Here is a 23,489-nt window from a genome sequence, read left to right as displayed (position 1 = left end):
CTTAACTCAAAGCTAAATCGGCTCGGCTTGACTTAGCTTGTTAGCATAATGAGTCAGCTTGAACTAGAGTTCCATCCCATGAGCTAGTTGTAAAAATCCCCGTTTATCTCACGCAAGCTAGGCATAAGCATATGAATTCACATTCTCATCGATTATTCACATGATTTCTCGCACTTGAAGGACGGAATCTACATGAGGCAGACTCAGCTTTTTTATCGAAGAAAAAAACAATAGATTTTATCCTCTCGGTGACCTCCTCATTCTCAATTCCCCATTTATCTTTTTTCTTTCTCTCACCTCCTAGAAGCAATAGATGGCCAAAAGGGCCACCCCGGCTGCCCAGCATGTCATGCCTAAGAAGACTCTGTGCCTAGACATCAGTCCAGACACGATCTATTAGGTCAATTTTTGAGCTGGGCTAACCCAATAAATACGACCTGCCATAACTCCAAGCTAGTCTGAGATTCGCTTCAGCGGGAAGAGAGGAGTTGATGAGGAGTATCATCCACTGCCCTGTTTCTTGCAAGTGCGCAAGCCGAAGCAGTCAAGCGAGAAGTCGAATGTTGCTAAGGCTTTCGCGAAAATTTTTAGTTTCGGCTACTATAGTATTTTCGTTTGTATTTGATAATTATTGTCCAACTATTAAATAACTAAGCTAAAAAAAATCATCTCGTAAATTACAAACAAACTGTGCAATTAGTTATTTATTTTTATTTATAGTTAATGTTTCATACATGCATTTAAAGATTTGATGTGATGAGAATTCTTTAATTTTTTTTGAAAATGAAGACACCTCGGCGCAGGAGGCGGCACAACCTCGTCTGCACGTGGAACTCAACTCGGATATTCTATTTGATTTGGGTTTTGTTTCGATGATTTATGCGACGTTTGGATAATTGGATTCGATTGTGTGCTTGATTAGGTTTGGATTTGGGGATACATAGTATATTGCCGTCTGATTGTGCTTGATATGGTTCGATTTTATTATCCGACGAAGCTAATCTTGTGCGACCTTGTTTAGGGCATTTTATTTCCTTCGTGTGTTGAGATCGAGCGAAGACTAGTAGGAGAGGTGGCCAGGACGCCCAACGACGCCAACGGCACAAGCACAAGAGAGGAGAGACACGACGATACGGCACGGCACCGGCACCGGCACCGGGAGTCCGGCACGCACGCACGCCCTTTGAATGCCCTCTCCCGCGTGCCTGCCTGCCTCTGACCCGGACCGGACCGGACCGGACCTCCGCTCCCCCAGCTCGCAATCCGCCCCCGTCTTCTTGTCCTTGCCGGCCGCCCCGGCCCTCTTCTTCTCTTGTTTCCTTTTTTTTTTTCCTTGCTGCTGTGGGCTGTGGTGTTATATATACTCCGCGCCTCACCTTCCCCTCTTTGCAATCCGTATCATCTCCTTCGCCTCTTCTTCTTCTTCTTCTTCTTCTTGCCTTGGTCCAAGAAAGAGAGAGAAGAGCTAACAGCAGTCAGGCAGAGCAGCATGTGTCCAGGATCCGTGGAGGCGGCGGGTGCGGCGGGGAAGAGCGTGTGCGTGATGGACGCGGCGGGGCCGCTGGGCCACGCGCTCGTCGACCGCCTCCTCCGCCGCGGGTACACCGTCCACGCCGCCACGTACGCCGCCTGCGGTGACGACGACGAGGAGGAGGAGGCCACCACCGCGGCGCTGCTCAGCCACCTGTCGTCGTCGTGCGGCGGCGATGCGTACAGGCAACGGCTGAAGCTGTTCCGCGCCGACCCGTTCGACTACCACGCCATCGCCGACGCCGTGCGGGGCTGCGCCGGCGTCTTCTGCATGTTCAACACGCCCGACGACCAGGCCCAGTGCGACGTGAGTATACATATACAAATCCTTCTTTTTTTTTTCGCTCTTTTCGTCTCTGTTATTATTATTATTATTATTATTATTATTATTATTATTATTAATTTGGGTTATTGGGCTATTCAATCAAACAAATGAAAGCTCTTTTGTCCGAGTTACGGCATAGAATTGGATTGGATGATACTCTCCTATAGTATATTAGAACAAGCCAGAGGTAGCTTATACGAGCACTGTAGCACGAACAGGGACAGCCGGACGACGATGCTCTACTACCTTTTTCCCTTTCCATCAAGAGTTGTCCATCTCCTCCTCCTCCTCCTCCTCCCTGGTCTAGGCTGTTTGGTTCGTTCCAGAGGTGAGCTGGGACCCGGACCTCCTCCTCCGATCCATTAATGACACAGCTCATGTGTGGCTGTGAATGAGCGCGCGGTGCGCCTCTTCTTCCTCCTCCAGCTTTCAGGTGCGGTGTGAGGTCCTGCTCCTGCTCCTACCCTACGGTAGGACCAGAAGTACTGGTAGTACAGTATAGAGTAGCCGAGCCCATTAATAGCTCGACTACTCGTGAGAGAGAGGAAGGAAGAAGAAGCTCACACACACACCAACGGGAAGGGCTTTCCGCGTGGGCATTAACACCCACATGGGCATGGCAGTTGGGCTTCGTCCTCGCCGCCCCTGCTGGCCTGCTGGCTGCTGCTCTGCTCTGTCTCTGTTTCTGTCTCTGTCTCTGGGTGGACAAGCACGCACGACTGGACACGAGCTGGGTTTTCTGATGATGGTGGTTTTGGTTGCACGGTGCAGGAGTCGACGGTGGAAACGGAGGTCCGGGCGGCGCACAACGTGCTGGAGGCGTGCGCGCAGGCGGACGCCATGGAGCGGGTCGTCTTCACCTCCTCCGCCACCGCCGTCGTCTGGAGCGGCGCCGGCGCCGGCACCCACCACGACCACGAGGAGGCCGCCGCCGCCGACGAGAAGAGCTGGAGCGACCTCGCCTTCTGCAGGAAGTTCAAGGTACGTAAACACGCAGCACGTCTACTACTCGTACACGAGCGAGCCAGCAACTTGTTGCTGCACCTGCCCTGCTGATGACGCACTTGCTAGCAGTAGCTCCATTCCATGGATTGGCCGTTTCCAGTGCCGTACGTCCGTGCGTAGGCAAAAACTTTCGTCAGCCAACAATTCGACCTTTAATAAAACAAAAGTTGCCAACTTCCATTGATATCTATCGAAATCAAAGCCCCAAGGATGAGGTCCTGGCCTGGCCTACGTATACCATTGGGTCAGCGGCTCAGCACGGCATGGTCAAGCCAAGCCCTGACTGAGGGGTCGTTGGGACAGGTAGGAAAGAGATGGGTGACGTCCTCCTCATCCAATTGGCCGGCCGGTACCTTTCACCATCGATGATCCATTGGTAGCCCCAGCCCCGGATGGGTGTTCCTCATCCGTTCGCTGTAGCTGTAGCTTCCCGCCCGGACCTCTTTTTTGTGGGTGCCGTCGCGTGCCACTCCAGCTCTGCGGGCAGCGTGCGTGCTCGCCAATCTGGGTTCTTGGTGGCCAACTCCATTTTGCAATTCTGCTGCTCTGCTGCTTCCTTTAGTCCCTTATTACCTTGATGACCTCCACAGCACAGGGACTACGCCATTCAGATTCAGGCGTCTACGAGTCACAGGAAACTGTCTCTGTCTCTTGAGGCTGCCTGTTCAAGTCCAAACCTGTGCGCATCAAATGAGGAGTAACTGGAACGACCGGGACCCCGCTTATTAGATAGACTTGCCAAGAAAATTCAGGTTCAGACGTCATAATGCTGAAGCTGACTTCTCAACTGTCTCTGGCTTGGGGTTAGGACACTGAAAGAGAGTTGAGAGTAGTACTATAAAAAAATGGTACGTAATTACTAATAAAACCAACCAACAAACATGCACATCATCAGCATCATCAGACTCATACGCGCCATGAGTGTTTCCGTTTAACAATTCTGCTTCGCTAATCCTCATTGCGTCACCGTGGTTGCTGGTTGCATGCATCTTCTTTTCATTCCTTTAGACAAAACGACAAACACTGGCTACTTCCGTTTTCTGTTCCCCGACCCTCAACAGTCAACACGATCCCCTCGTGCAAATATCTTCACGCATCATATCTGCATCCATGAGCCGATCGAGCATCTCGCCTCATGCTGCCAATCACACATTCACACTACAGCCTTCAATCAACTGCTGCTATCGTTTGGCTGCATGACAAAAAGTATTATTAACTGATTTCTTAAGAGAGAAAAACACTAACCCGCAGTGAACAGATGACCTGACCTTGTCTCCCTCTCGCCTCTCCTGCAGCTGTGGCACGCCCTGGCCAAGACGCTCTCGGAGAAGACGGCGTGGGCGCTGGCCATGGACCGTGGCGTCGACATGGTGGCCATCAACGCCGGCCTGCTCACCGGCCCCGGGCTCACCGCCGCGCACCCCTACCTCAAGGGCGCCCCCGACATGTACGACGCCGGCGTCCTCGTCACCGTCGACGTCGACTTCCTGGCCGACGCGCACGTCGCCGCCTACGAGTCCCCCACCGCCTACGGCCGCTACCTCTGCTTCAACAACGCCGTCTGCCGCCCCGAGGACGCCGTCAAGCTCGCGCAGATGCTCTCGCCGGCCGCACCACGATCGCCACCACCACCAAGGTATGTAACCAGTGCCACTCAGTACTACTCCTACGTGTTTGTGGTCACAGAGACACACGTACGCAATTACTCTGCTATTATTTGTTTCTATGCTGACAATACATGTGCACTGGTTTTTTGCAGTGATGAGCTGAAGGTGATACCACAGAGGATTCAGAACAAGAAGCTCAACAAGCTCATGCTGGAGTTTGCCAGCGGGGTATACGGGGAGCTGGATTAGGAATTCCTGTTGTTTTATAATCATTATTTATTTATAATTATAATTACCCCACAGATGCGAATGCAAAGCAACTAGGGTTGTTGTATTCTTTTGTAGCATATTTGTGATTTCCACCCCTCAAAATAGGGGAAATCTGTTTGGCTGGTCAAATGTGCATACGCTGTGCATGGCCAAACACGCCACGTGTATTGATAAAAGCCCCTGCCAAGGGGGAGAGCTAGCATTTGAGTGATCGATTGCCAACAAAGTATTTATCTAGGTTCGTGAGTTACAGGAGATTTTGCAGCTCTGTTATTGCCCCTGTATTTTATTTTATGTACAGAAAATACGATGCTGAAACATCGTTCTTACAAGGCTCTGCATTCCATTAGTTACATGAAGCTTAAACGTTGACAGCAGAATCACATGAGTATTTGGTCTGGAAAATATATGAACTTGTAAGTGACGAAATCAGTAAATAAACACCTACGAATTGTCTTTTTCTCCCCGACTAAAACTGTCCTACACTTGCACATGTTACGTTCAAATTATACAATAGTACACATGCATGGTACTGGAAAAAAAATCAGAGTACTGGAAAAGAAGAAAAAAACATTGACGCTCATGCGTTGCGTAACGCTTCCTTTCAAGCTTCAACAAACATGATTGCCGAAGAATTGTTTCAGGCCAAATTTGTGCCCCAATGGGGGTGGTCCGGGGAAACGAAAACGACCATTCAAAACCTAGCCCAAACGAACTGAGGCTTACCCCAAAAGAAACTGGGCCTTGTTTAGTTCTCAAAAAATTTTGCAATTTCTCAGATTCTCCGTCAAATTGAATCTTTAGACGCATGCATGAAGTATTAAATATAGATGAAAATAAAAACTAATTGCACAGTTTGGTCGGAATTGACGAGATGAATCTTTTAAGCCTAGTTAGTCCATAATTGGATAATATTTGTCAAATACAAACGAAAGTGCTACAGTGTCGATTTCCTAAAAAATTTTGGAACTAAACAAGGCCCAGGTGGACCTGGGTTCACAAACCCTCATCAGCATTCAACAATACCTACTACTACGGCTATTGCTCAGAGACTCAGGTCATTCCAGAGTACACAAGTTTGCAGCAATACAGAGGTCAGCTGAGCGTGCGCTCAAGCTGCCCACCCGGGTTAGTGCTGATAATCGCCGGACAGTGACGAATCTAGCCAAAAACATCGCTGACCCCGATGAACCCCCTAGATTCTCCCCATCGCCGGGTGTCTCACCTAGGGGATTTATTCCCTTTTATTTCCGGTTGCCTCGCACGGATGAACCACCACTGTCATATCCCTCAATCGTGTATGTTTAGCCTTAAGCCCTGTTTAGATTGGAGATGAAAAATTTTTGGGTGTCACATCGGTTATGTCGGAAGGATGTCGAGAGGGATTTTTAAAAACTAATAAAAAAACAAATTACATAGCTCGTCTGGAAACTGCAAGACAAATCTATTAAGCATAATTAATCTGACATTAGCATATATGGGTTACTGTAGCACTTAAGGCTAATCATGGACTAACTAGGCTTAAAAGATTTGTCTCGCGATTTTGAACCTAACTGTGTAATTACTTTATTTTTTTATCTACATTTAATGTTCCATGCATATGTCTAAAGATTCGATGGGATGGATGAAAAAATTTTGGGTGGGGAACTAAACAGGGGCTTAGATATAGGTTGTATCCCTTAGCCGTGTATGCTTAACCTTAGATAAAAAAAAAAGTTTGCAGCAATACAGCGCACACATACAAGTCATTTTCCTCCACTCCACGTCATCACACACGACATCATCAACGAGGCGTAGGTTGCCGAATTATTATTTATTTATATAATTATAATTACCCCACATATGTGAATGCAAAGCAACTAGGGTCGTTGTATTCTTTTATAGTATATTTGTAATTTCCACCCCTCAAAAAGGGGAAATCTATTTGGCTGGTCAAATGTGCATATGTTGTGCATGGCCAAACACGCCACGTGTATTGATAAAGCCCCTGCCAAGGGGGAGACCTAGCATTTGAGTGATCGATTGCCAACAAAGTATTTATCTAGGGCCTTGTTTAGATCAAAAAGGTTTTAGATTTTAACATTGTAGCACTTTCATTTTAATTTGACAAACATTGTTCAACCATGAAGTAACTAGTCTTAAAAGATTCGTCTTGCGATTTACAGGCAAACTATGCAATTAGTTTTTGTTTTTATTTATACTTAATGTTTCATGTATGTGCCGTAAAATTTGATGTGACGGGAAATTTTAAAAAGTTTTTGGTTTTTTTGACAAACTTGTTCCTAGGTTCGTGAGTTACAGGATATTTTGCAGCTCTGTTATTGCCCCTGTATTTTATTTTATGTACAGAAAATACGATGAAATGCTGAAACATCGTTCTTGCAAGGCTCTGCATTCCGTTAGTTACATGAAGCTTAAACGTTGACAGCAGAATCACATGAATATGGTCTGGAAAATATATGAACTTGTAAGTGACGACAGTAAATAAACACCTGCGAATTGTCTTTTCCCTGACTAAAACTGTCCTAGACTTGCACATGATACTATACATTGACGGACATGTTCTTGAAAAAAAAAAGAAAATCAGAGTATATATTAGTCCAAACCTACCATCATAAAAAAAAAGACATTCATCCTTCAACAAACTTTTTTTTTGAGAACCTCAAGCTTCAACAAACATGATTACGGAAGAATCATTTCAGGCCAAATTGGCGCACCAATGAGGTGGTCCGGGAAAACGACCATTCAAATCCTAGCCCAAAATAACTGAGACGTACACAAAAGAAACTGGGCCTGGGTTGACAAACCCTCATCAGCAATACCTACTCATGGGGTTGACAAACCCTCATGACATCAGCACACAAGTTTGCAGCAATAAACGGAATCGAATATAGTAATCGGTTATTATGCGCACATACAAGTCACTTTCCTCCACTCCACGTCATCACACACAACATCATCAACGAGGCGTAGAGGTCGCCGAATTTGGCCTTATTTGTTCACTTTTCAATGTTTCCCGTCACATCAAATCTTGCGGAACATGCATGGAACATTAAATAATATATATAAAAATAAAAATTAATTACACAGTTTGCCTGTAAATCGCGAGACGAATCTTTTAAGCCTAGTTACTACATGAGAGAACAATGTTTGTCAAATAAAAACAAAAGTGTTATAGTGTCGTTTTTCTAGATTTTTTTGAATTAAACAAGGCCTTTGTCCTCCTCGCCGTTGCGCGGAGCGGCTGACTCGACGTCGTCTTCAGCAACGCCGGCGTGTCATCATCTTTGTGTGTTTTGTTCCACCGTGCGGTTTGGCGTTGAACACAGCAGGCACGCCCAGCCCATGCCATGCATGCTGGAAGGATATCAAGAATTCAAGATGCATTCATCCTATCGGATCTGATCAACAAAGGTCGCACAGCTCTGCCGGCCATCGCCTGTCAGTGCAACGCGTTTTCCCAGCCGATCTCAAGCTTTTTTTTTCCTTGACAAAAAAAATCAGGGCAACTAAACTGGTGAACGTGAAGCTTGTCAATCCAATTTCTATTCATGTATATCACTACCAAATGACCACCGTGGAGAGTTGTGAGAAAGAGGTGAGTGGTGTTAAACTCGCAAGAGAATACACAATTCAAGCCACACGACCAAACACCGTCTTTGTAAAACCTTGGCCAAGCATTTTATGTAATTAAACACTTATTTTTCTCTCACAATAAATCAGCAAACAATACTTTCAACCATGACTTTTCTGCCAAGCGGACAGGCTAGAGAGACCAAATCTACCCATGACTAAACCTTAGCCTGGTTGACACATGATATCTTAATAAGTGATAAGGAGTACGTATATACAAAAATCAGTAAGCACCTATAGAAGATAGAACGTCATTTTCCCCAACTGAGCGTTTGGAACAAAGGATTTTTGAAGGAAAATCGCAGAAACCTAAAACCAAAGGAAAGGAAGTTGACTGGAGCATTTGGAACACAGGAAGTATTGATTCCTTTCCTCCATTTACTGTACGGCCTTGTTTAGTTCAACCCAAAAACTAAAATTTTTTCAAGATTCTCCATCACATCAAATCTTGCGGCATATGCATGAAGTACTAAATATAGACGAAAATAAAAACAAATTACACAGTTTACTTGTAAATCACGAGATAAATCTGTTGAGTCTAATTAATCCATGATTGGACAATAGTTGTCAAATAAAAACGAAAATGCTACGGTATCAAAAATAAAAAAAATAACTAAACAAGGCCGTAGTTGGATGCTCATTTCACAGGAAATAAAAAAAAATCTACCGGGATCTCTTGGTTTCCTTTCCTTTGCGTATGCCGGATGCACTGCCCGTGAAGACAGGTTGTCATTGACCCAAACATTTCAGCTAACGCAAGTGAAGCTACATGCTGCTTCTTTTTTTCTTTTGCCCTTTGGTGCCCACCAAAGATTCCTACAAATCCATTTCCTGTGTTCCAAACAAACATCTTCTATATGCTTCCTGTGTTTTTCCTATCCTCTGTTTTGTCATGTCATCTCCATCCTATTCCTGTATTTTTTTCCCTTGTGTTTCAGATTCCTCCGTTCCAAACAAGCCGAGCAATGTTTGGCTTGCACCAGACATGTTAATAAAGGAAACAGATGTTTCAAAGTTTGCACAACAATGACCACAGAAAACAACCATTCAAATCCTAGCACTAGAAGGCAAGGCAGCACTAGGAAAGAAACTGGGCCTGGACTGACCAGCCCTCACCGGGATTACTAACCCGTCTAAGATTCAATCAGGTCCCCATACCATAGCGCACACACAGTCAGGCAACAGTACGAAGCAGTTAGGCGTCGCTATAAGTCACTTCCCTCATCATCAAGAACAGACACATAATTACAGGTGGAAACAGAGCAGCACACAATTGATGAGTTTGTGGCTAGCCTAAATTTGAGAGGCAAACTTCTGCTTGCTAGGCACTCAGTGTGACAGAAACAACACTGGACAGCTTGAACTTCCGAGCCTTTTTGGAATGCAGTGGCTGGAAAACAATCTCTGTATATTGCTTCACAGAAATCTCTTTCCACTCTGAAGATGAAGTCCCCTCAGCTCGATAATCACGAGGAGAATACAATATTTGAACTCGTGACCTGCCTGCATTAGTGCATTTGCATTAACAGCAAACCAAACTAAAAATAAACCAAACAAACATAAGCCATGCAGACCATCTACAGCATTCAGGCAGAGATCTTGTATAACAAGAAACTATCATAAGATTTCCACGGTTCCACCTAGTACACAACAATCCATCATCAAACATTATAAATGACCATGCACATATAACATTTCTATAACATTCTATGGTTCTAGTATTTTAACCTCTGACTCTATCCTCCCTAGTTCCTTGCACAACAAAGCTAATAAACTATATGCAAGCAAATGCATTGTTCCACTAGTCTAAAGTGGTCACCATAAACAGATCACATTACAAAGTATAGGTGAAGATTGTAACCAGCAAAAAGAACAAGAACAAAAGGTTCGTAGAGCTTACCGAAACCACCAAAAAGAGTTGACTTCTGGATGACGAATCGACTGACTTTTGACCTCTTGAGATTTTTGAGAAGTTGAATGTCCTCATGCCTTCCTTTGAACTCAATGAATTCACCAAGAACATTTTTGTCTCCTCTGAGTTCCAACCTACAAAAGGAAACAGGCAGCTACATATATATTAGAAAAAAGAACAACCTGGGACTCTACATGTTTGCACTGGACTGCAGCATGTAAATAGCCCCAACTACCTCAAGATGCCCTTAAATTAAAACAGAGAACTTTCTTGAGAGACAAAATAAGAAACATGAGGTTGATACTAGACAATGTAGTTTCTCCAACTGGACACAAAGGGTGCTGTTATCTTATTCACTCATGATTGTTCTGATTGTGGCCAATCTCCCCCCCCCCCCCATAGAAAACTGTCATAATATATACCAAAAGGCGAGTGAACTGTAAAAGGAACTTTAAAATGGCAACGAGAAACAGAGTGCTTCACCTGTCCCACATAGGCGATGAGCTGAGAATAAAATGTAGATTCTGGAGTACTGAATCTTGCATGTCACTTTTGCTTCCAGTAAATGCACCTTTAATCCATGCTGAGAGTCCACTCTTTGAGTCTGTCTTGAGATCCTTCCATTGCTCATACAACATGACCTCTGGTTGGATGCTTATAGTATACGAAGGCCTGATGGAGAACAGCTTAGATAGTTAAAGCTACAGTATAGAAAGATCCTGACAATAATAATAATGAGAAAAATCAAAGAAGCATCCAACAGAAGAGCAAACAGAACATAATCTCATAAAGAGAACTAACCTGCAATTGGGGTTTGGCAGAACAACTCTCCCGACGATATGCCCATCAGGCAATTTTGCTCCCCTTTGCTCCAAGTATGATTGAAGACTAGCAACTAGTCTGTTAACTTCTAATACCTAAACAACAAATTGCAGCAAATTAATAGACAGGGAACAGGAATACAGCAGGAGGCATCAAATCAAGCAGTACATGCAAACCTAAAAAACCCATTGAATGCAAGTACTTCATTTTCCACATTTGGAATGTGACTTGGGTATGAAAACAACTCTATTTTACTACCTCCATTTTCTTTTATGAGGCGCAGCTTGACATGACATGGTTCTCCAAATTACATTTTGACCATTTAATTATTTTATATTATATTGTTTCTGTTTATAAAGTTACGGTGATTGGATAGTACATTTGGTCACACATCTAACTGTATAAAGTTTTTATTATAATAGTTCAAAAATTTTAGCCAAATTATTGGTAAGATTTTAAAGTTTGAATCTTGATATGCGTGTGCGCCTTATAAAAGAATATGGAGGGAATAGTAGCAAGGGACCGCAGAGCATAAAATTTACTATCAAGAATACTTTCAACAAATAATTTCCCTTTGAGAGTGTAGAAATACAAATACACAACTCCAGTATTATATGCCCCATATTTCTACAATAAAGTAAACATCCAGTTTGGCTAGTGATCTCATACTTAAACACACGGTTATGTCCAAATGGTAGCTCAACCTCACTATGTTCATTAACAACTCATGAGTAAATAACACTCTGCAAGACCATTGAAGTTGTCAAAGAACTCAAACAGAAAAAGTAGTGGTCAGGCCACATACAGGGTTCGGAAATATCTCTTGCTTACGCTTCTTGTCAGTTGGGCAAGACCAATTTCCATCCTTGTCAGCCTCAACAAAACCAGAGAAGTTCTTGATCGCTACCACCATCACCTCCCTGTTTTAGTGTTAGAAGATCAAAACCTCAATTTCCAAGTTTGGACAAGACGATAGTCTAGACTCAAGTAACTTTAACATCATATCCATAGAATGTGCAAGGAGGTTGAGTACATTGGGTATGAGTCAGTAATGATGACATCTAGACAAGTTAAAGTGAAATTGGGCAAAACTGAGAAGCCATTTAGAAGACAGTAATAGTGCTGAAGAAGTATCACACATGGAGTGGTCAGAAATGCTATTTCTATATGCAAGCACAGGGAGGGAGGCTGCAAGTGACTGCAACGATCCTACCACACTTGTCTATCTAGCTGTGCTAGGTGGTAGACACCAAATGGCACATCCAAACATTGCTGTAGAGGATCTAGGAAGATCTTAAAGTGTTCAAGAGTGAGATTGAGCACTTGAGGAAAACAAAGGACTAATAGATCAGGCAGGCTACAACTTGTTGGTACTAACTTTATCCTTCTGCAATACATTATCTCTGTAATCTTAAGGCAGTATACCCAATTGCTAGCTGCACATATATTCTCTAGTTGTTACAGTGTGAGTATGATGCAGTAGCAGAGGTCCTGATAATAACTTCGGAAAGGGGAAAAAAATTCTTCTAGCAGACCGCAGACGAGGTTGGAAATTGCAAAGTAGTAGTAGATGCCAAGAGGGCAGACTGACCTCTTGGTAACGAGGACAACGTCAATATGCTGGCGCTCGCCGGCGTCGGGGTCGGGGATGCGGAGACCAACGAAGCATCGGCCGGCGTAGAGCTTCTCGAGCCTGGAAGGGGAGTCGGAACCGACGATTGGGGTCAGTAGTCCCGTGGTTTTCTCTCGTCCTGATGAATCGGTACGAAGACTGAAAAGAATTGGGGAGGATGGGGTGGAACCTGGAGGCGACGGCGAAGCATAGGTCGGAGTGGGAGGAGTCGAGGTCGGCGAGGTAGGAAGCGTCGTCGCCGCCGGCGAAGAAGACGCGTTGGATGATCTTGTAGGCCAAGAGGCCGCACAGGATCTCCACCCACATCGCGGCCGCCCTCTCTTTCCCCCGCGAACTGCTGATGAGCCCCAACGGCGGAGGCGAAGGCGGTGGCGGAGGCGGTGGTGGTTTCGATCTCGACCTGGCTGACTCCTTCCTCTCAGACGTGGAGGTGGTTCGTGGCAGACAGGCAGCAGAGCAGACAAGAGGAGAAATGAAGCGAACGGCTCGATCTGCTCCTCACCTGGACGAAGGAAATGACGAGCTCCTCAGGCAATTTCTGCTCAGCCCTACATTACGTAGAACCTCTACGATTAGATTAGTCGGCAAGACGTGTTCCGAATTTAGATGGAGTGTCCGGACCTGGTATAGTCTTAAGCGCTAAGCAAGAATTTCAGTCGCCGAGTTGTGTCTTCACAGAATCACAGTGCAACATGCCTCTTTTTATTCCTTCTCGGTTCTCACACTAGGGCCACACGTTCAGACAAACGAAAAGTGGAAAAGAATACCAAAGGAATACGGTTGAAGTTTGGAGACGATCGATGAGCCTGTCCGGTAAATAAAAATTGTTAAAAGTTAGACAATTTTGTCATAGATTTAGCTAGCCAAACGTGTGAGATTGATAACTTTGGTAGCTAATGACGATCACTTGAGCTTATCAGCCAAATCTGCCAGTCATTCAGCAGTATTTTTCTCTCACAACAAATCAACCAATAGTATTTCTGTCATGGCTTATCAGCCAAACGAACAAAGATCACGGTCATCACCAATCAGGGCCGATGTTCTCGAAGTTATGTAAATCATTTGAAATTAAAAAAACTAGGATTTTGTTTGAATCTCCTAGGGCTAATTGTTAGCTAATAGTTGAATCTCTAGTTAATAGTTGTGTGGACTGTGGATGCCTACAATAGATTACAATAGTTATGTTTGTTAAATTTGTTAGCCATTTTGCAATGTTTTTCTCTCGCAATAAATTAGAGAACAATACTTTCTACCAAGCGAACACACTGACCTAAAGGCCCATCTAATCTAAAAGTGAGAAATTCTGGCCTTGCCCTATGCCAGCCCAGCCAATTGTTTTTGTCACAGGGTAAGCATCCGGATGGACTGAGCCGGTTTGGGCTCAAAACTTGATGGATCAATTTTTTTTTTCTTCAACTCGTTTCTGTAAAAATAATTGTCTCAATAAAATATTTAAGAATGCTACGTGCTCCAATCGGCAATTGCCATGGTGACATCTATATTTCGCCTTTGTGAAATAAAACCAGTAGTTATCGACTATTTAAATTTGGCCAAGCCAATTTGTGTATTTATAAGATCCGAGAATTGTATCTACCATTTTTTTTTACATCAAGACGATATTAAACGAAAAGTTGTACCACTAGGGCCTTGTTTAGTTTTCAAATTCTCTGTCACATTAAATCTTATGGCACATATATGAAGCATTAAATATAGACGAATCTTTTGAGTCTATATTTACTTGTAATTTGCGGGATAATTTTTTTGAGTTTTGTTAATCTATGATTGAACAATATTTGTCAAATACAAACGAAGTGTTACATTGTCCATTTTGTAAAAAAAAAATTAGAACTAAACAACGCCTAGATCCGAGCATTGTATGACTGTATCTATCATATCGTGGAGCTCAACATGTTTCGTAGAAGAAAAAAATATTTGATTTATTTAAAGTTAGTCCAGTATGTTGCATTGTGACGCGTAATATAAAAACATAGTATTTGCTAGTAGTTGACTAGAAAGATTTTATAAAAAACAATAGAGAAACTTGGAAATCCTTAAGACGTCTCTATGGTTTCCAAATAGCACCTACGAAGAATTCTATTATATATACCTATGAATAAGAGAGAACGAATTACTAGCGACCGCCAAATAGATAGTTTAGCACAATTTCTCGAAAACAACTCTCTCGTATCTCACGTAACTTTCCATTGCGGTGTTTTCTTTTTATTATTTGTAAGCACCATCTAGCGAGGCTAGAGGACGCCTTTAACGCCTGATCAGGTGTTTCGTTCCGTTCCGTTCCGTTCGGTGTGTCGGCTGGCTTGTTGCATCACTCATCATCATCATCACGGAAATATGTGTACTATACCGTGGTAGTAGTACTGAGGTCGCAGTACAGTACAACCGGAGTTGACTTGACTACGGCACTGACTACGTGGGCCCAGGTTCAAGCGGGCACCACACGTCAGCGTCGTAAAGGATTGAACCCGAATTGCTGTGGAGTGTGAGAACTGAGAAATGATGAGTTTTGGGTAGCGTCCGTTCCGTGGAGATTTGTTGGTTGGACTAGCGTTTTCGGCTGCCTTTTGGGAAAGAGAAGCGAGGCGGAGGGGGCCCACGCACGCAGCCGTCCAATGCACGCAACGCAAAGCTCCGTCCATCCATCCCCATGCAGAAACGCCGCGCGGGCACTGGAGTGCCCTGGGCCGGGGGGTCGTCGTCTTCCTCGCGCCGCTGTTAATGTGCTCGCTAGCTAATCCTGGAACCTGGATTATTGCCTGGAGCCTGGAAATATAACGATGATGGATGGACATGGACGGTGCGATCCATCGGCGGCGGCAGGAAAGCTGCGGTTGTGGCACGTACACGCGTGCAAGCAAATATCCACACCACACAGCAACCAATACTACGTGCTGTAGGGCAATAGTAGTACAGCGCGTCCCTCTTAATTTGCAGATGGTGCTTCTCATCTGGTAAGCTGCAACTTTTCCCCGAGTATACTACTCTACGTAGGAAGCAGTACCGTATATCTTAGCTTTGAAAACCATGCATGGGTCATGTGTGGCGCGTCGCTGCCGAAACTAATTGGCATCCGTACCTCTGCGGTTACGTGTAAACGTAAAGTCATGCTCTCAAAATATTCGCTAATTTATTATAAGAAAAAAAATACTACCGCTTAACATAAAAAGTACGGTTTATAAGACAAACGAACGGACTTGTGGTGACTTTGTCCATTTCGAGATTTGCCGGTCCAACTCAGTTCGTCAGAAATGTTCATAGAGGAAGGGTGTACGTGCGTGCGTTCTTAGAGATGAGTGCGCTCATGTATATGAGTGTATATGTCTGTAACTCTAAAAAAAATTAGTTTCAATCTGACCAAGTATACATACAGTAGATAAAATGGTACTATTTATGGTACTACATAAATAGTATCAATTTCACCATATATTTTAATAATAGTTTATATATTTCAATATGTGGTATTATGGATATTAATTTTCTACAAATTTAACTAGAATTAATTTGACGGATGGTATATACATACACTACAGTAGATTATAGATTGGAGGTGCAGGGCACGATGCAACAACCCGCGTCGAGTGTGCTCAGTTTGCGTCCGTCGGGAGCGGAACGGCCAGCTAGGCGGCCGGGGTCGGAAGATTTAGAGTTGGAGATGAAAATTTTTTCATGTCACATCGGATGTGTCGGAAGGATGTCGGGAGGGGTTTTTAGAAACTAATAAAAAAACAAATTACATAGCTCGTCAGGAAACTGCAAGACAAATCTATTAAGTATAATTAATCTGTCATTAGCACATGTGGGTTACTGTAGCACTTAAGGCTAATCATGGAGTAACTAGGCTTAAAAGATTCGTCTCGCGATTCTCAACTTAACTGTGTAATTAGTTTATTTTTTTATCTACATTTAATGTTCTATGCATGTGTCCAAAGATTCGATGGGATGGATGAAAAATTTTTTGGTGGGGAGGCCTTAGGCCCTGTTTAGTTCTCCACCCAAAATTTTTTCATCCATCCCATCAAATCTTTGGACATATGCATGGAACCTTAAATGTAGATAAAAAAATAAACTAATTACACAGTTTAGTTGAGAATCGCGAGACGAATCTTTTAAGCCTAGTTACTCCATGATTAGCCTTAAGTGCTACAGTAACCCACATATGCTAATGACAGATTAATTATGCTTAATAAATTTGTCTTGCAGTTTCCTGACGAGTTATGTAATTTGTTTTTTTATTAGTTTCTAAAAACTCCTCACGACATTCTTCCGACACATTCGATGTGACACCTAAAAAATTTTCATCTCCAATCTAAACAGGCCCTTAACCATCTTCCGATCTTTTCTCGATCTGCTCCATGCATGCACACCAGAATTATCGATGCGGTTACAACAGCTGGTAGTATCTTTGTACAGTATGCAGTATTTTATATATGCGGAATACACTGAAAGCCAGCCCTGTATATATAGTTGTACTATCGTGCTAGCATTAGCATCACATCTTTAGCTTAATTTTTTGCCGGAGCCAAAATTATAGCAGATAGGATAATAATAAATGGGCTGGCGATTGGGTGCAGTATCCACAACACAACTGCCGATACGGTAGGCGAGATAGATAGGCAGCATGTGCAAGCCACGGTGGCGTCCATAATTTGCAACGCGGCACAGCACTGCAACTGCAATCAGTTGTTGGTGCTGGTGGCGTACCACCAATCTCACCTCCCAGCCCAAAGAGGACACTTAATTCTTGTTCTAGTAGCAGCAGCATTGCAGCAACTAGTAATTACTGATTAGCAGGAGTAATTGCTAACACGCACAAGCAATGACCTTGTTTAGTTCCTCAAAAAATTTACAAAATTTTTCAGGTTCTCCGTCACATCAAATCTTTAGATGTATGCATAGAGTATTAAATATAGATGAAAATAAAAACTAATTGCACAGTTTGATCGGAATTGACGAGACGAATCTTTTGAGCCTAGTTAATTCATAATTGGACAATATTTGTCAAATATAAACAAAAATGCTATTATTTTTATTTTGCAAAAAATTTTGAAAGTAAACAAGGCCAAAGAATGGATATATGCCAATGCACTAGAGAGCCACCGTGTACCCCCCAGCCCAGCCTGCAACGACCTCTCACCACCCTCCTCCTCCCCGTCCTCAGACCCCGGAGATGGAGCAGTGTCCTGTACGTAGGAGTAGTTGTTGACGTGCAGGCGCGCGGGAACGGGGTTGGGAATTGTGGACCGGAGGAGGGGAGTTTCGTAGCCGTCGGCGACGACGGCCGGACGCATCTGATCTGCCTGCCTCCGCTGCTCGTCTGGTCTGGCCTGGCCTGGTCCCCTCTTTCGGCCAAAGCCTTTGCCTTTTGCCTTTGCAGCCTTTTCCTGTCCGTCTCCTACTACCTCCCCCCCCCCCTCCCCTCCCCCTCCCCACCGGCCCACCCCCACTCTCTCTTCTTCTCCACTCGGCCGCCGGGCACTCCCCCGGCCTCACACCACCACATGTCCACAATGCTGCCGTCCTCCAGATCGAGGTGACTTACTTTCTTCGCCATCTTCCTCCGTTTTTTCTCTCTCTGTTATTTATTTGCTCGCTCTCTTGTTCGGCCTGTCGGTTTCTTTCTTCTTCCTTCAATGGCAGATCTAGTTTCCACTAATCCAGTTAGAGCTGCCGCTTCATTTGGTGAATTTCTCGTCGTTCTCCTTCTTGGTTTCTCTGCGCTGCTAGTTGCTTCTCCCTGTCGACAGTCTCGTGTGATTTCCGCCGCCACACGCGAATGTGGCTTTCTTTCAGATGCTGTTTCATCTCTGTAATAAAATCCTCAATTTCCGTAACGGCCACTTCATCTCCCAGCTGCATGTTCTACTGCTTCGATTTCATTTTGATCGATTCCAAGAAGAAAAATCTAAGCCTGCCTGCCGGCTTTCAACCTTGTGGCCTCGCGTCACCCCATTAGTTCGCGCTCGATTGGGCAACAGAGAGAAAAAAAATTAGATTTTTGATTTTTAATTAACGACGATGGATGTCGCCATTGACAGATCTGGGCCGAACGAGTCCCCCATCAGCAGGGGCAGGCCGAGCACGCCGTCCTCCAACCACCACCGCCCCTCCACGCCGTCCTCCAACCACCGCCCGTCCACGCCGTCATCCAACCACCGCCCCTCCACCCCGGGCGGCACCAGGAGGAGCAGCGTCGGCACGCCGTCCACGCCGCGGGGCTCCCGCACCAACGGCGCGGGGGGACCCTTCAAGTCCGAGCCCAACTCGCCGCCGTCGGCCGCCGCGCAGAAGCCCCGCCTCTCGTTCGACCGCTCGCCGAGATCCGGGGACACCAAGCCCGTCGTCGAGCGCCGGGTGCCCAAGATCGGCAACACTCCTGAAGTAAGTCTATATACTGCACCCAACTGCGCTGCCCTCTCTGGTTTTCTTCTTCTGTCACTGATGAAGAAACGGGTGCTGCATTGCTACTAACATCCTGTTGGTTCGGTTCTTGATGCACGCCTATGTTTGCCTGATCACTTGTGATTTTGTTGCTTGGATTGCAGAAGCAGCTCCGGAGGGAGGCCGAACTGCAGGCGCGGCTTGAGTCCGCCCAGGAGGACCTGAAGAAGGCCAAGGATCAACTGGCATTCACCCTCGGAGAGAGGGACCGTCTTGTCGGGGAGCTCAACGAGGCCAAGAGAGTCGCTGATGAGACTCACGAGAAGCTCCAGGATGCCCTCATGGCCAAGCGGTGGGCCGAGGAGGCCACCGAGATCGAGAAGTTCCGGGCAGATGAGCTCGAGCAGGCAGGCATCGATGAGGCACAGAGGCGGGATGAGGAGTGGCAGAGGGAGATTGAGTGCGTGCGTGGCCAGCACGCCACCGACTTGGAGACGTTGGTCAACACGACGGAGGAGCTGGAGAGGCTGAGGCGTGATCTTTCCATGGCCAATGAGGCCAAGAAGGCTGCACTTGGCCACGCAGATGATGCAATGAAGATCGCTGAGGTCAACGCGGAGAAGGTGGAGATCCTCTCAAATGAAGTTGTTCGCTTGAAAGGCTTGCTTGATTCGAGTGCTGCCAGCGAGGAGAGTAAAAGCCGTGAAGCTGAGCTTCTTGTTAAGAATCTGGAGTCTGAGGTTTCATCTCTGAAAGGCAAACTTGAGGAGGCAAAAGTCCTTGAAGAGAGGTTGGCTGAAGCAGAAAAAATGATTGAGGAGCTTAAATCAGAGATAGCTGATGGGCAGAAGGTCGAGGCAGACATCCGTCAGCAGTTAGAAGAATGGAAGGAGAAGTCAGGATCACTTGAGGTGAAATTGGAGGAAGTTACTCTATCTGAGAAGTTCAAAAGTGACTCACTTGCCTCCATGACTGAAGAGCTGGACAAGACCCAGTCGATATTGCAAGATCGAGAATCGGAAATTGAAGTTCTGAAAGGAAAGACAACTGCCTTGGAAATTGAGGTGGCAAGGCTTTTAGCGGATGTAAATGATTCAAATGAGCATCTGGATGCATCGCAGCAAGAGGTGTTTGGGCTACAGACTACAATAGATGTTCTGAGGAACAAGATTGATGCCGCAGAACTAGCTGCCTCAGAGGCTTTGGACAATGAGAGGACTGCTATCACAAAGATTGAAGGCCTGACTGAGGAGAAAACCAAGCTCATTAGTGAGCTGGATGATGCTAGAGACAGAGAGGAGAGAGAGAAAAGGGCAGTTGAGGATCTTACTGCTGCATTGGATAAGGCATCTTGCGAAGCACAGGAAGCACATGATAGGTTTCAGAAGAAAGAGGATGATTATGAACATGCTCTTGCACAGATAGGTGATCTGAAGATGGCCCTGAAGAGTATGGAAGAGAGTTATGAGGTAATGCTTGATGAGGCAAAGCATGACATAACTTGCCTGAGGGAAACTGTGGAGAAGCTGGAGGCTGAGGTGAGCAAGTACAGGGAAGAATGTGAATCTAAGGAGCTTGACCTTATCACAGCTAGCAAGCAGTCAGAACAAGAAATTGCTGCTCTTAAAGAAGAAGCTGAGCATGTATCTGCATCACTGCGAGGTACGGAGCTGGAGCTTGAAGCAGTCAGTGAAGAGAAAGAGAGGCTTCAGGAGAAACTGGCGTGCGCAGAATCAGCAGTTGCTGAAGCCAACGATGCTGTGCAGGAGGCAAAGGCCGAGAAGGAGAGGCTTCAAGAGAAACTTGCACACGTGAAATCAGAGGTTGCTGAGGCCAACATGGCTGCAGAGGAATCTAAGATTGAGATCGAGAGGCTTCAAGAGAAACTGACATACACGGAGTCGGCGGTTGCTGAAGCCAACAAGGCTGTGCAGGAGGCAAAGGCTGAGAGTTCACAACTGAAGGAGCGTTTACTTGACAAAGAGAACGCATTGCAGAGCATAACCCAGGAGAATGATGAATTCAGGATGCGAGAAGCTGACGCCATGAAGAAAATAGAGGAGCTGTCTGCTCTGCTTGCTGAAGCCATGACAAAGAAGCATCCTGAGGAGGAAGAGAAGCTGGTGGTTGTTGATGAGGCGCACAATTCTGTGCGCGAAGAAGTTATCCGTTCTGTTGCAGAAAATGAAGATACAGAAGAAACTGATGATCAAAAACCAAGGCTTGAAGTTGCCACAGCCGATATGAACTCCAACGGAGAATCGAAGCATGAAGAGAAAGATGACAGCAAGGTGGAACAAGAGGAACTGAAAACTGAGCTCAGCTTACAAGAGAGTGACAAAGTTAGCTTCGAGAAGGAAGCACAGACCGAAAACAAAAGACAAGAAACTGAATCGTCGAATGATGAGTTAGACTCGAAGAAGGACAGCAGCACCGAGAGTGCAAACGGGACGACTGTATCAGAGGATACCGCGACGACTAAAGTGGCAGCCATGTCTCCTACGAAACCACAGCAGCCGAAAAAGAATAAGCCTCTGCTGAAGAAGTTTGGGAGCTTACTGAAAAAGAAAAACAGCAAGTAGCCGAACAGTGGCTGTACTATTAGTGTTGTTTTGATGTTCTTTTTTTTTTGGTCTGTTTGACGAGGTGTTGTGCTTCCTATGCGTTTACTGCCAATGCCTGTATTTGTGGTGATTGGAGAAGTTTGTGGGTGTCGTGATTTTTTTTTCTTCCTTTTAACTTGGGACCTATATGGTGTTGGCTGCTGCTATCTACACGGTTATGGCAGATCCCATGTGTGTAAATGGAGTTCCTCCTAATCAGAATGGCTATTCGTTTCTGAGAAACTGTGCAGCTCACTTATTTTACTAGAGGTCTTGTTGCAGAGAATGTTATCTTATCTGGCATGCATTCAGTTGATATCATAGTGCTGAACACTTGCAGTGAAATGAGTTGGCTTATGATTGTCTTTTTGTGGTTGTAGCCTCCTAATCTGTTGTGGTTGCTTAAGAAGACGGCATCGATCAGATTCAAGGTGCACAAAAAGGTGCAGCAGGTGTGACTAGATTGGAATCATTAGGCAGAGGCATGCACGGGAGGTTGGCCATCGCCTCTTTACCACACTGACAGCAGAGGAAGTATCATATCATTTCTGCCAACACCCAGGTTTGTTTATAAATCCACTCCAGGCTTTGTCGGATGCATTATCCCCTTGTGCGTGTCCTGACGCACGCCACGGCTCGGTTAGCTCGTCGGTCGGTTCCAACCCACGAGCTGTTCCAAGCGCAAATGACGTGTGATTTCCTAGTGTATTGGATGGTTGGAGTCGTGGCCGCCGACGTCGAATCATGGGCGCTGGACTGGGACTGAGGTGTGGTGTGCCGCCGCCCGTCGCCGTCCCGTGCGCGCTGTGACTTTCCCGGACAGGAACCTCCCAACCTTCCCCGCTCGATCGGGGGAGAGCTGCTGCCGCTCGCCGGAGACGTCGCTGGCAGCGGCGCCGTGGAGGTAATGGCACGAGTCGTACGCCGGCCGGCCGAGGAGGGGGACCCGGCTGGGTATCTGATGCCGATGGCGACGTGCAACCCGAATGTGAACAAACATTGTACTAGGGGGTACTGTGGCAATTTGCATCGCCAGCCATCTTGTCCAAAATTGTGGGGATCGCCTCTACTACGGCTACGGGAGTAGGAGTATATTCTTCATGGCATGTCGTAGTACTGCACCGTCTTGCTACAGTGGCCACTGTTATTGTAAGAACCTACTACTGCTGACTCTCCTCACTCTTTGGGTTGGTTTTGGGATGCAGCATTCATGCTGTGGACCGGCCGGATTGATGTCTTTAGGAAATTTCCTTCGTAAATTCACTATTTTACCTGCAGAAAGACCAGACAGACATGGTAGGTCCAGCAGGTAGTATATAGTGGCAGAACCTTTACAAGAGGGAGGCAAGTCCCTGAGGCCTTACCGCAGCTACAGGCGACAGCTCTAACTAATCCTAGATCATTACTACATGATAGTACTATATTAGTAGTAGTACGTAATGTAGTAACGTAGTCTTGTCGACGTCAGTCGCAGGTGCCACATTGGCATCAAGTAGCATCCTTTCCTGGAGAGACTAGCTAGAGCTAGCAAAAGAAAAAAAAAACAAAGATCCTGTTTAGTTACACCTAAAATCTAAAATTTTAATCAAAATTTATTATCACATCGAATCTTGTAGCACATATATGAAACACTAAATATAAATAAAAAAATAATCAATTACATAGTTTGCTTGTAATTTACGACACAAATTTTTTAAACCTAGATAATAATTATCAAATATAAACAAAAATGTTATAGTAACTAAAAACTTTT

General features: G+C 45.2%; 3 protein-coding genes across 4 annotated transcripts; 2 read left to right on the top strand and 1 right to left on the bottom strand.

The window, feature by feature from the left end:
* Positions 1,304–5,117, top strand: LOC8055134 (cinnamoyl-CoA reductase-like SNL6). The gene is made up of 4 exons (XM_002467387.2): positions 1,304–1,837; positions 2,627–2,836; positions 4,156–4,496; positions 4,620–5,117. Exons 1-4 carry the CDS (start codon positions 1,490–1,492, stop codon positions 4,714–4,716), a joined length of 996 nt encoding a protein of 331 aa, XP_002467432.1. The 5' UTR covers positions 1,304–1,489; the 3' UTR covers positions 4,717–5,117.
* On the bottom strand, positions 9,318–13,375 carry LOC8086293. Of its 2 annotated transcripts, XM_021451845.1 has the most exons (8): positions 13,359–13,375; positions 12,907–13,285; positions 12,696–12,797; positions 11,910–12,024; positions 11,084–11,199; positions 10,766–10,954; positions 10,271–10,416; positions 9,363–9,873 (listed from the first exon to the last, which is right to left on the bottom strand). In XM_021451845.1, exons 2-8 carry the CDS (start codon positions 13,041–13,043, stop codon positions 9,692–9,694), a joined length of 987 nt encoding a protein of 328 aa, XP_021307520.1. In that variant the 5' UTR covers positions 13,044–13,285; positions 13,359–13,375; the 3' UTR covers positions 9,363–9,691. The 2 variants fall into 2 exon arrangements, with proteins under 2 accessions (XP_002464874.1, XP_021307520.1); XM_002464829.2 differs by lacking the exon at positions 13,359–13,375 and having other exon boundaries at positions 9,318–9,873; positions 12,907–13,329.
* LOC8086292 (WEB family protein At5g16730, chloroplastic) lies at positions 18,147–21,979 on the top strand. Its single transcript, XM_002467386.2, has 3 exons — positions 18,147–18,285; positions 18,791–19,133; positions 19,298–21,979. The coding sequence occupies exons 1-3, from the start codon at positions 18,254–18,256 to the stop codon at positions 21,713–21,715; spliced, it is 2,793 nt and encodes a 930-aa protein (XP_002467431.2). The 5' UTR covers positions 18,147–18,253; the 3' UTR covers positions 21,716–21,979.

The sequence above is a fragment of the Sorghum bicolor genome, chromosome 1, assembly GCF_000003195.3.
Source record: "Sorghum bicolor cultivar BTx623 chromosome 1, Sorghum_bicolor_NCBIv3, whole genome shotgun sequence".
NCBI classification, from domain to species: domain Eukaryota; kingdom Viridiplantae; phylum Streptophyta; class Magnoliopsida; order Poales; family Poaceae; genus Sorghum; species Sorghum bicolor.
The sequence above is the reverse complement of the archived record's forward strand: the minus strand, read 5'-3'. Positions and strand labels throughout refer to the sequence as shown.

What these genes read in the sequence shown, in the direction of transcription:
- LOC8055134 (XM_002467387.2), top strand. Translation starts at nt 1,490, where the DNA reads ATGTGTCCAGGATCCGTGGAGGCGGCGGGTGCGGCGGGGAAGAGCGTG. An exon ending in ACGACCAGGCCCAGTGCGAC is followed by an intron (nt 1,838 to 2,626) that starts GTGAGTATACAT and finishes TGCACGGTGCAG; the next exon opens with GAGTCGACGGTGGAAACGGA. An exon ending in CCTTCTGCAGGAAGTTCAAG is followed by an intron (nt 2,837 to 4,155) that starts GTACGTAAACAC and finishes CCTCTCCTGCAG; the next exon opens with CTGTGGCACGCCCTGGCCAA.
- LOC8086293 (XM_021451845.1), bottom strand. Translation starts at nt 13,043, where the DNA reads ATGTGGGTGGAGATCCTGTGCGGCCTCTTGGCCTACAAGATCATCCAA. An exon ending in CTGCCAAACCCCAATTGCAG is followed by an intron (nt 10,955 to 11,083) that starts GTTAGTTCTCTT and finishes GTTCTCCATCAG; the next exon opens with GCCTTCGTATACTATAAGCA. An exon ending in AACTCTTTTTGGTGGTTTCG is followed by an intron (nt 9,874 to 10,270) that starts GTAAGCTCTACG and finishes GCACTAATGCAG; the next exon opens with GCAGGTCACGAGTTCAAATA.
- LOC8086292 (XM_002467386.2), top strand. Translation starts at nt 18,254, where the DNA reads ATGTCCACAATGCTGCCGTCCTCCAGATCGAG. An exon ending in CTGCCGTCCTCCAGATCGAG is followed by an intron (nt 18,286 to 18,790) that starts GTGACTTACTTT and finishes CGCCATTGACAG; the next exon opens with ATCTGGGCCGAACGAGTCCC. An exon ending in AGATCGGCAACACTCCTGAA is followed by an intron (nt 19,134 to 19,297) that starts GTAAGTCTATAT and finishes CTTGGATTGCAG; the next exon opens with AAGCAGCTCCGGAGGGAGGC.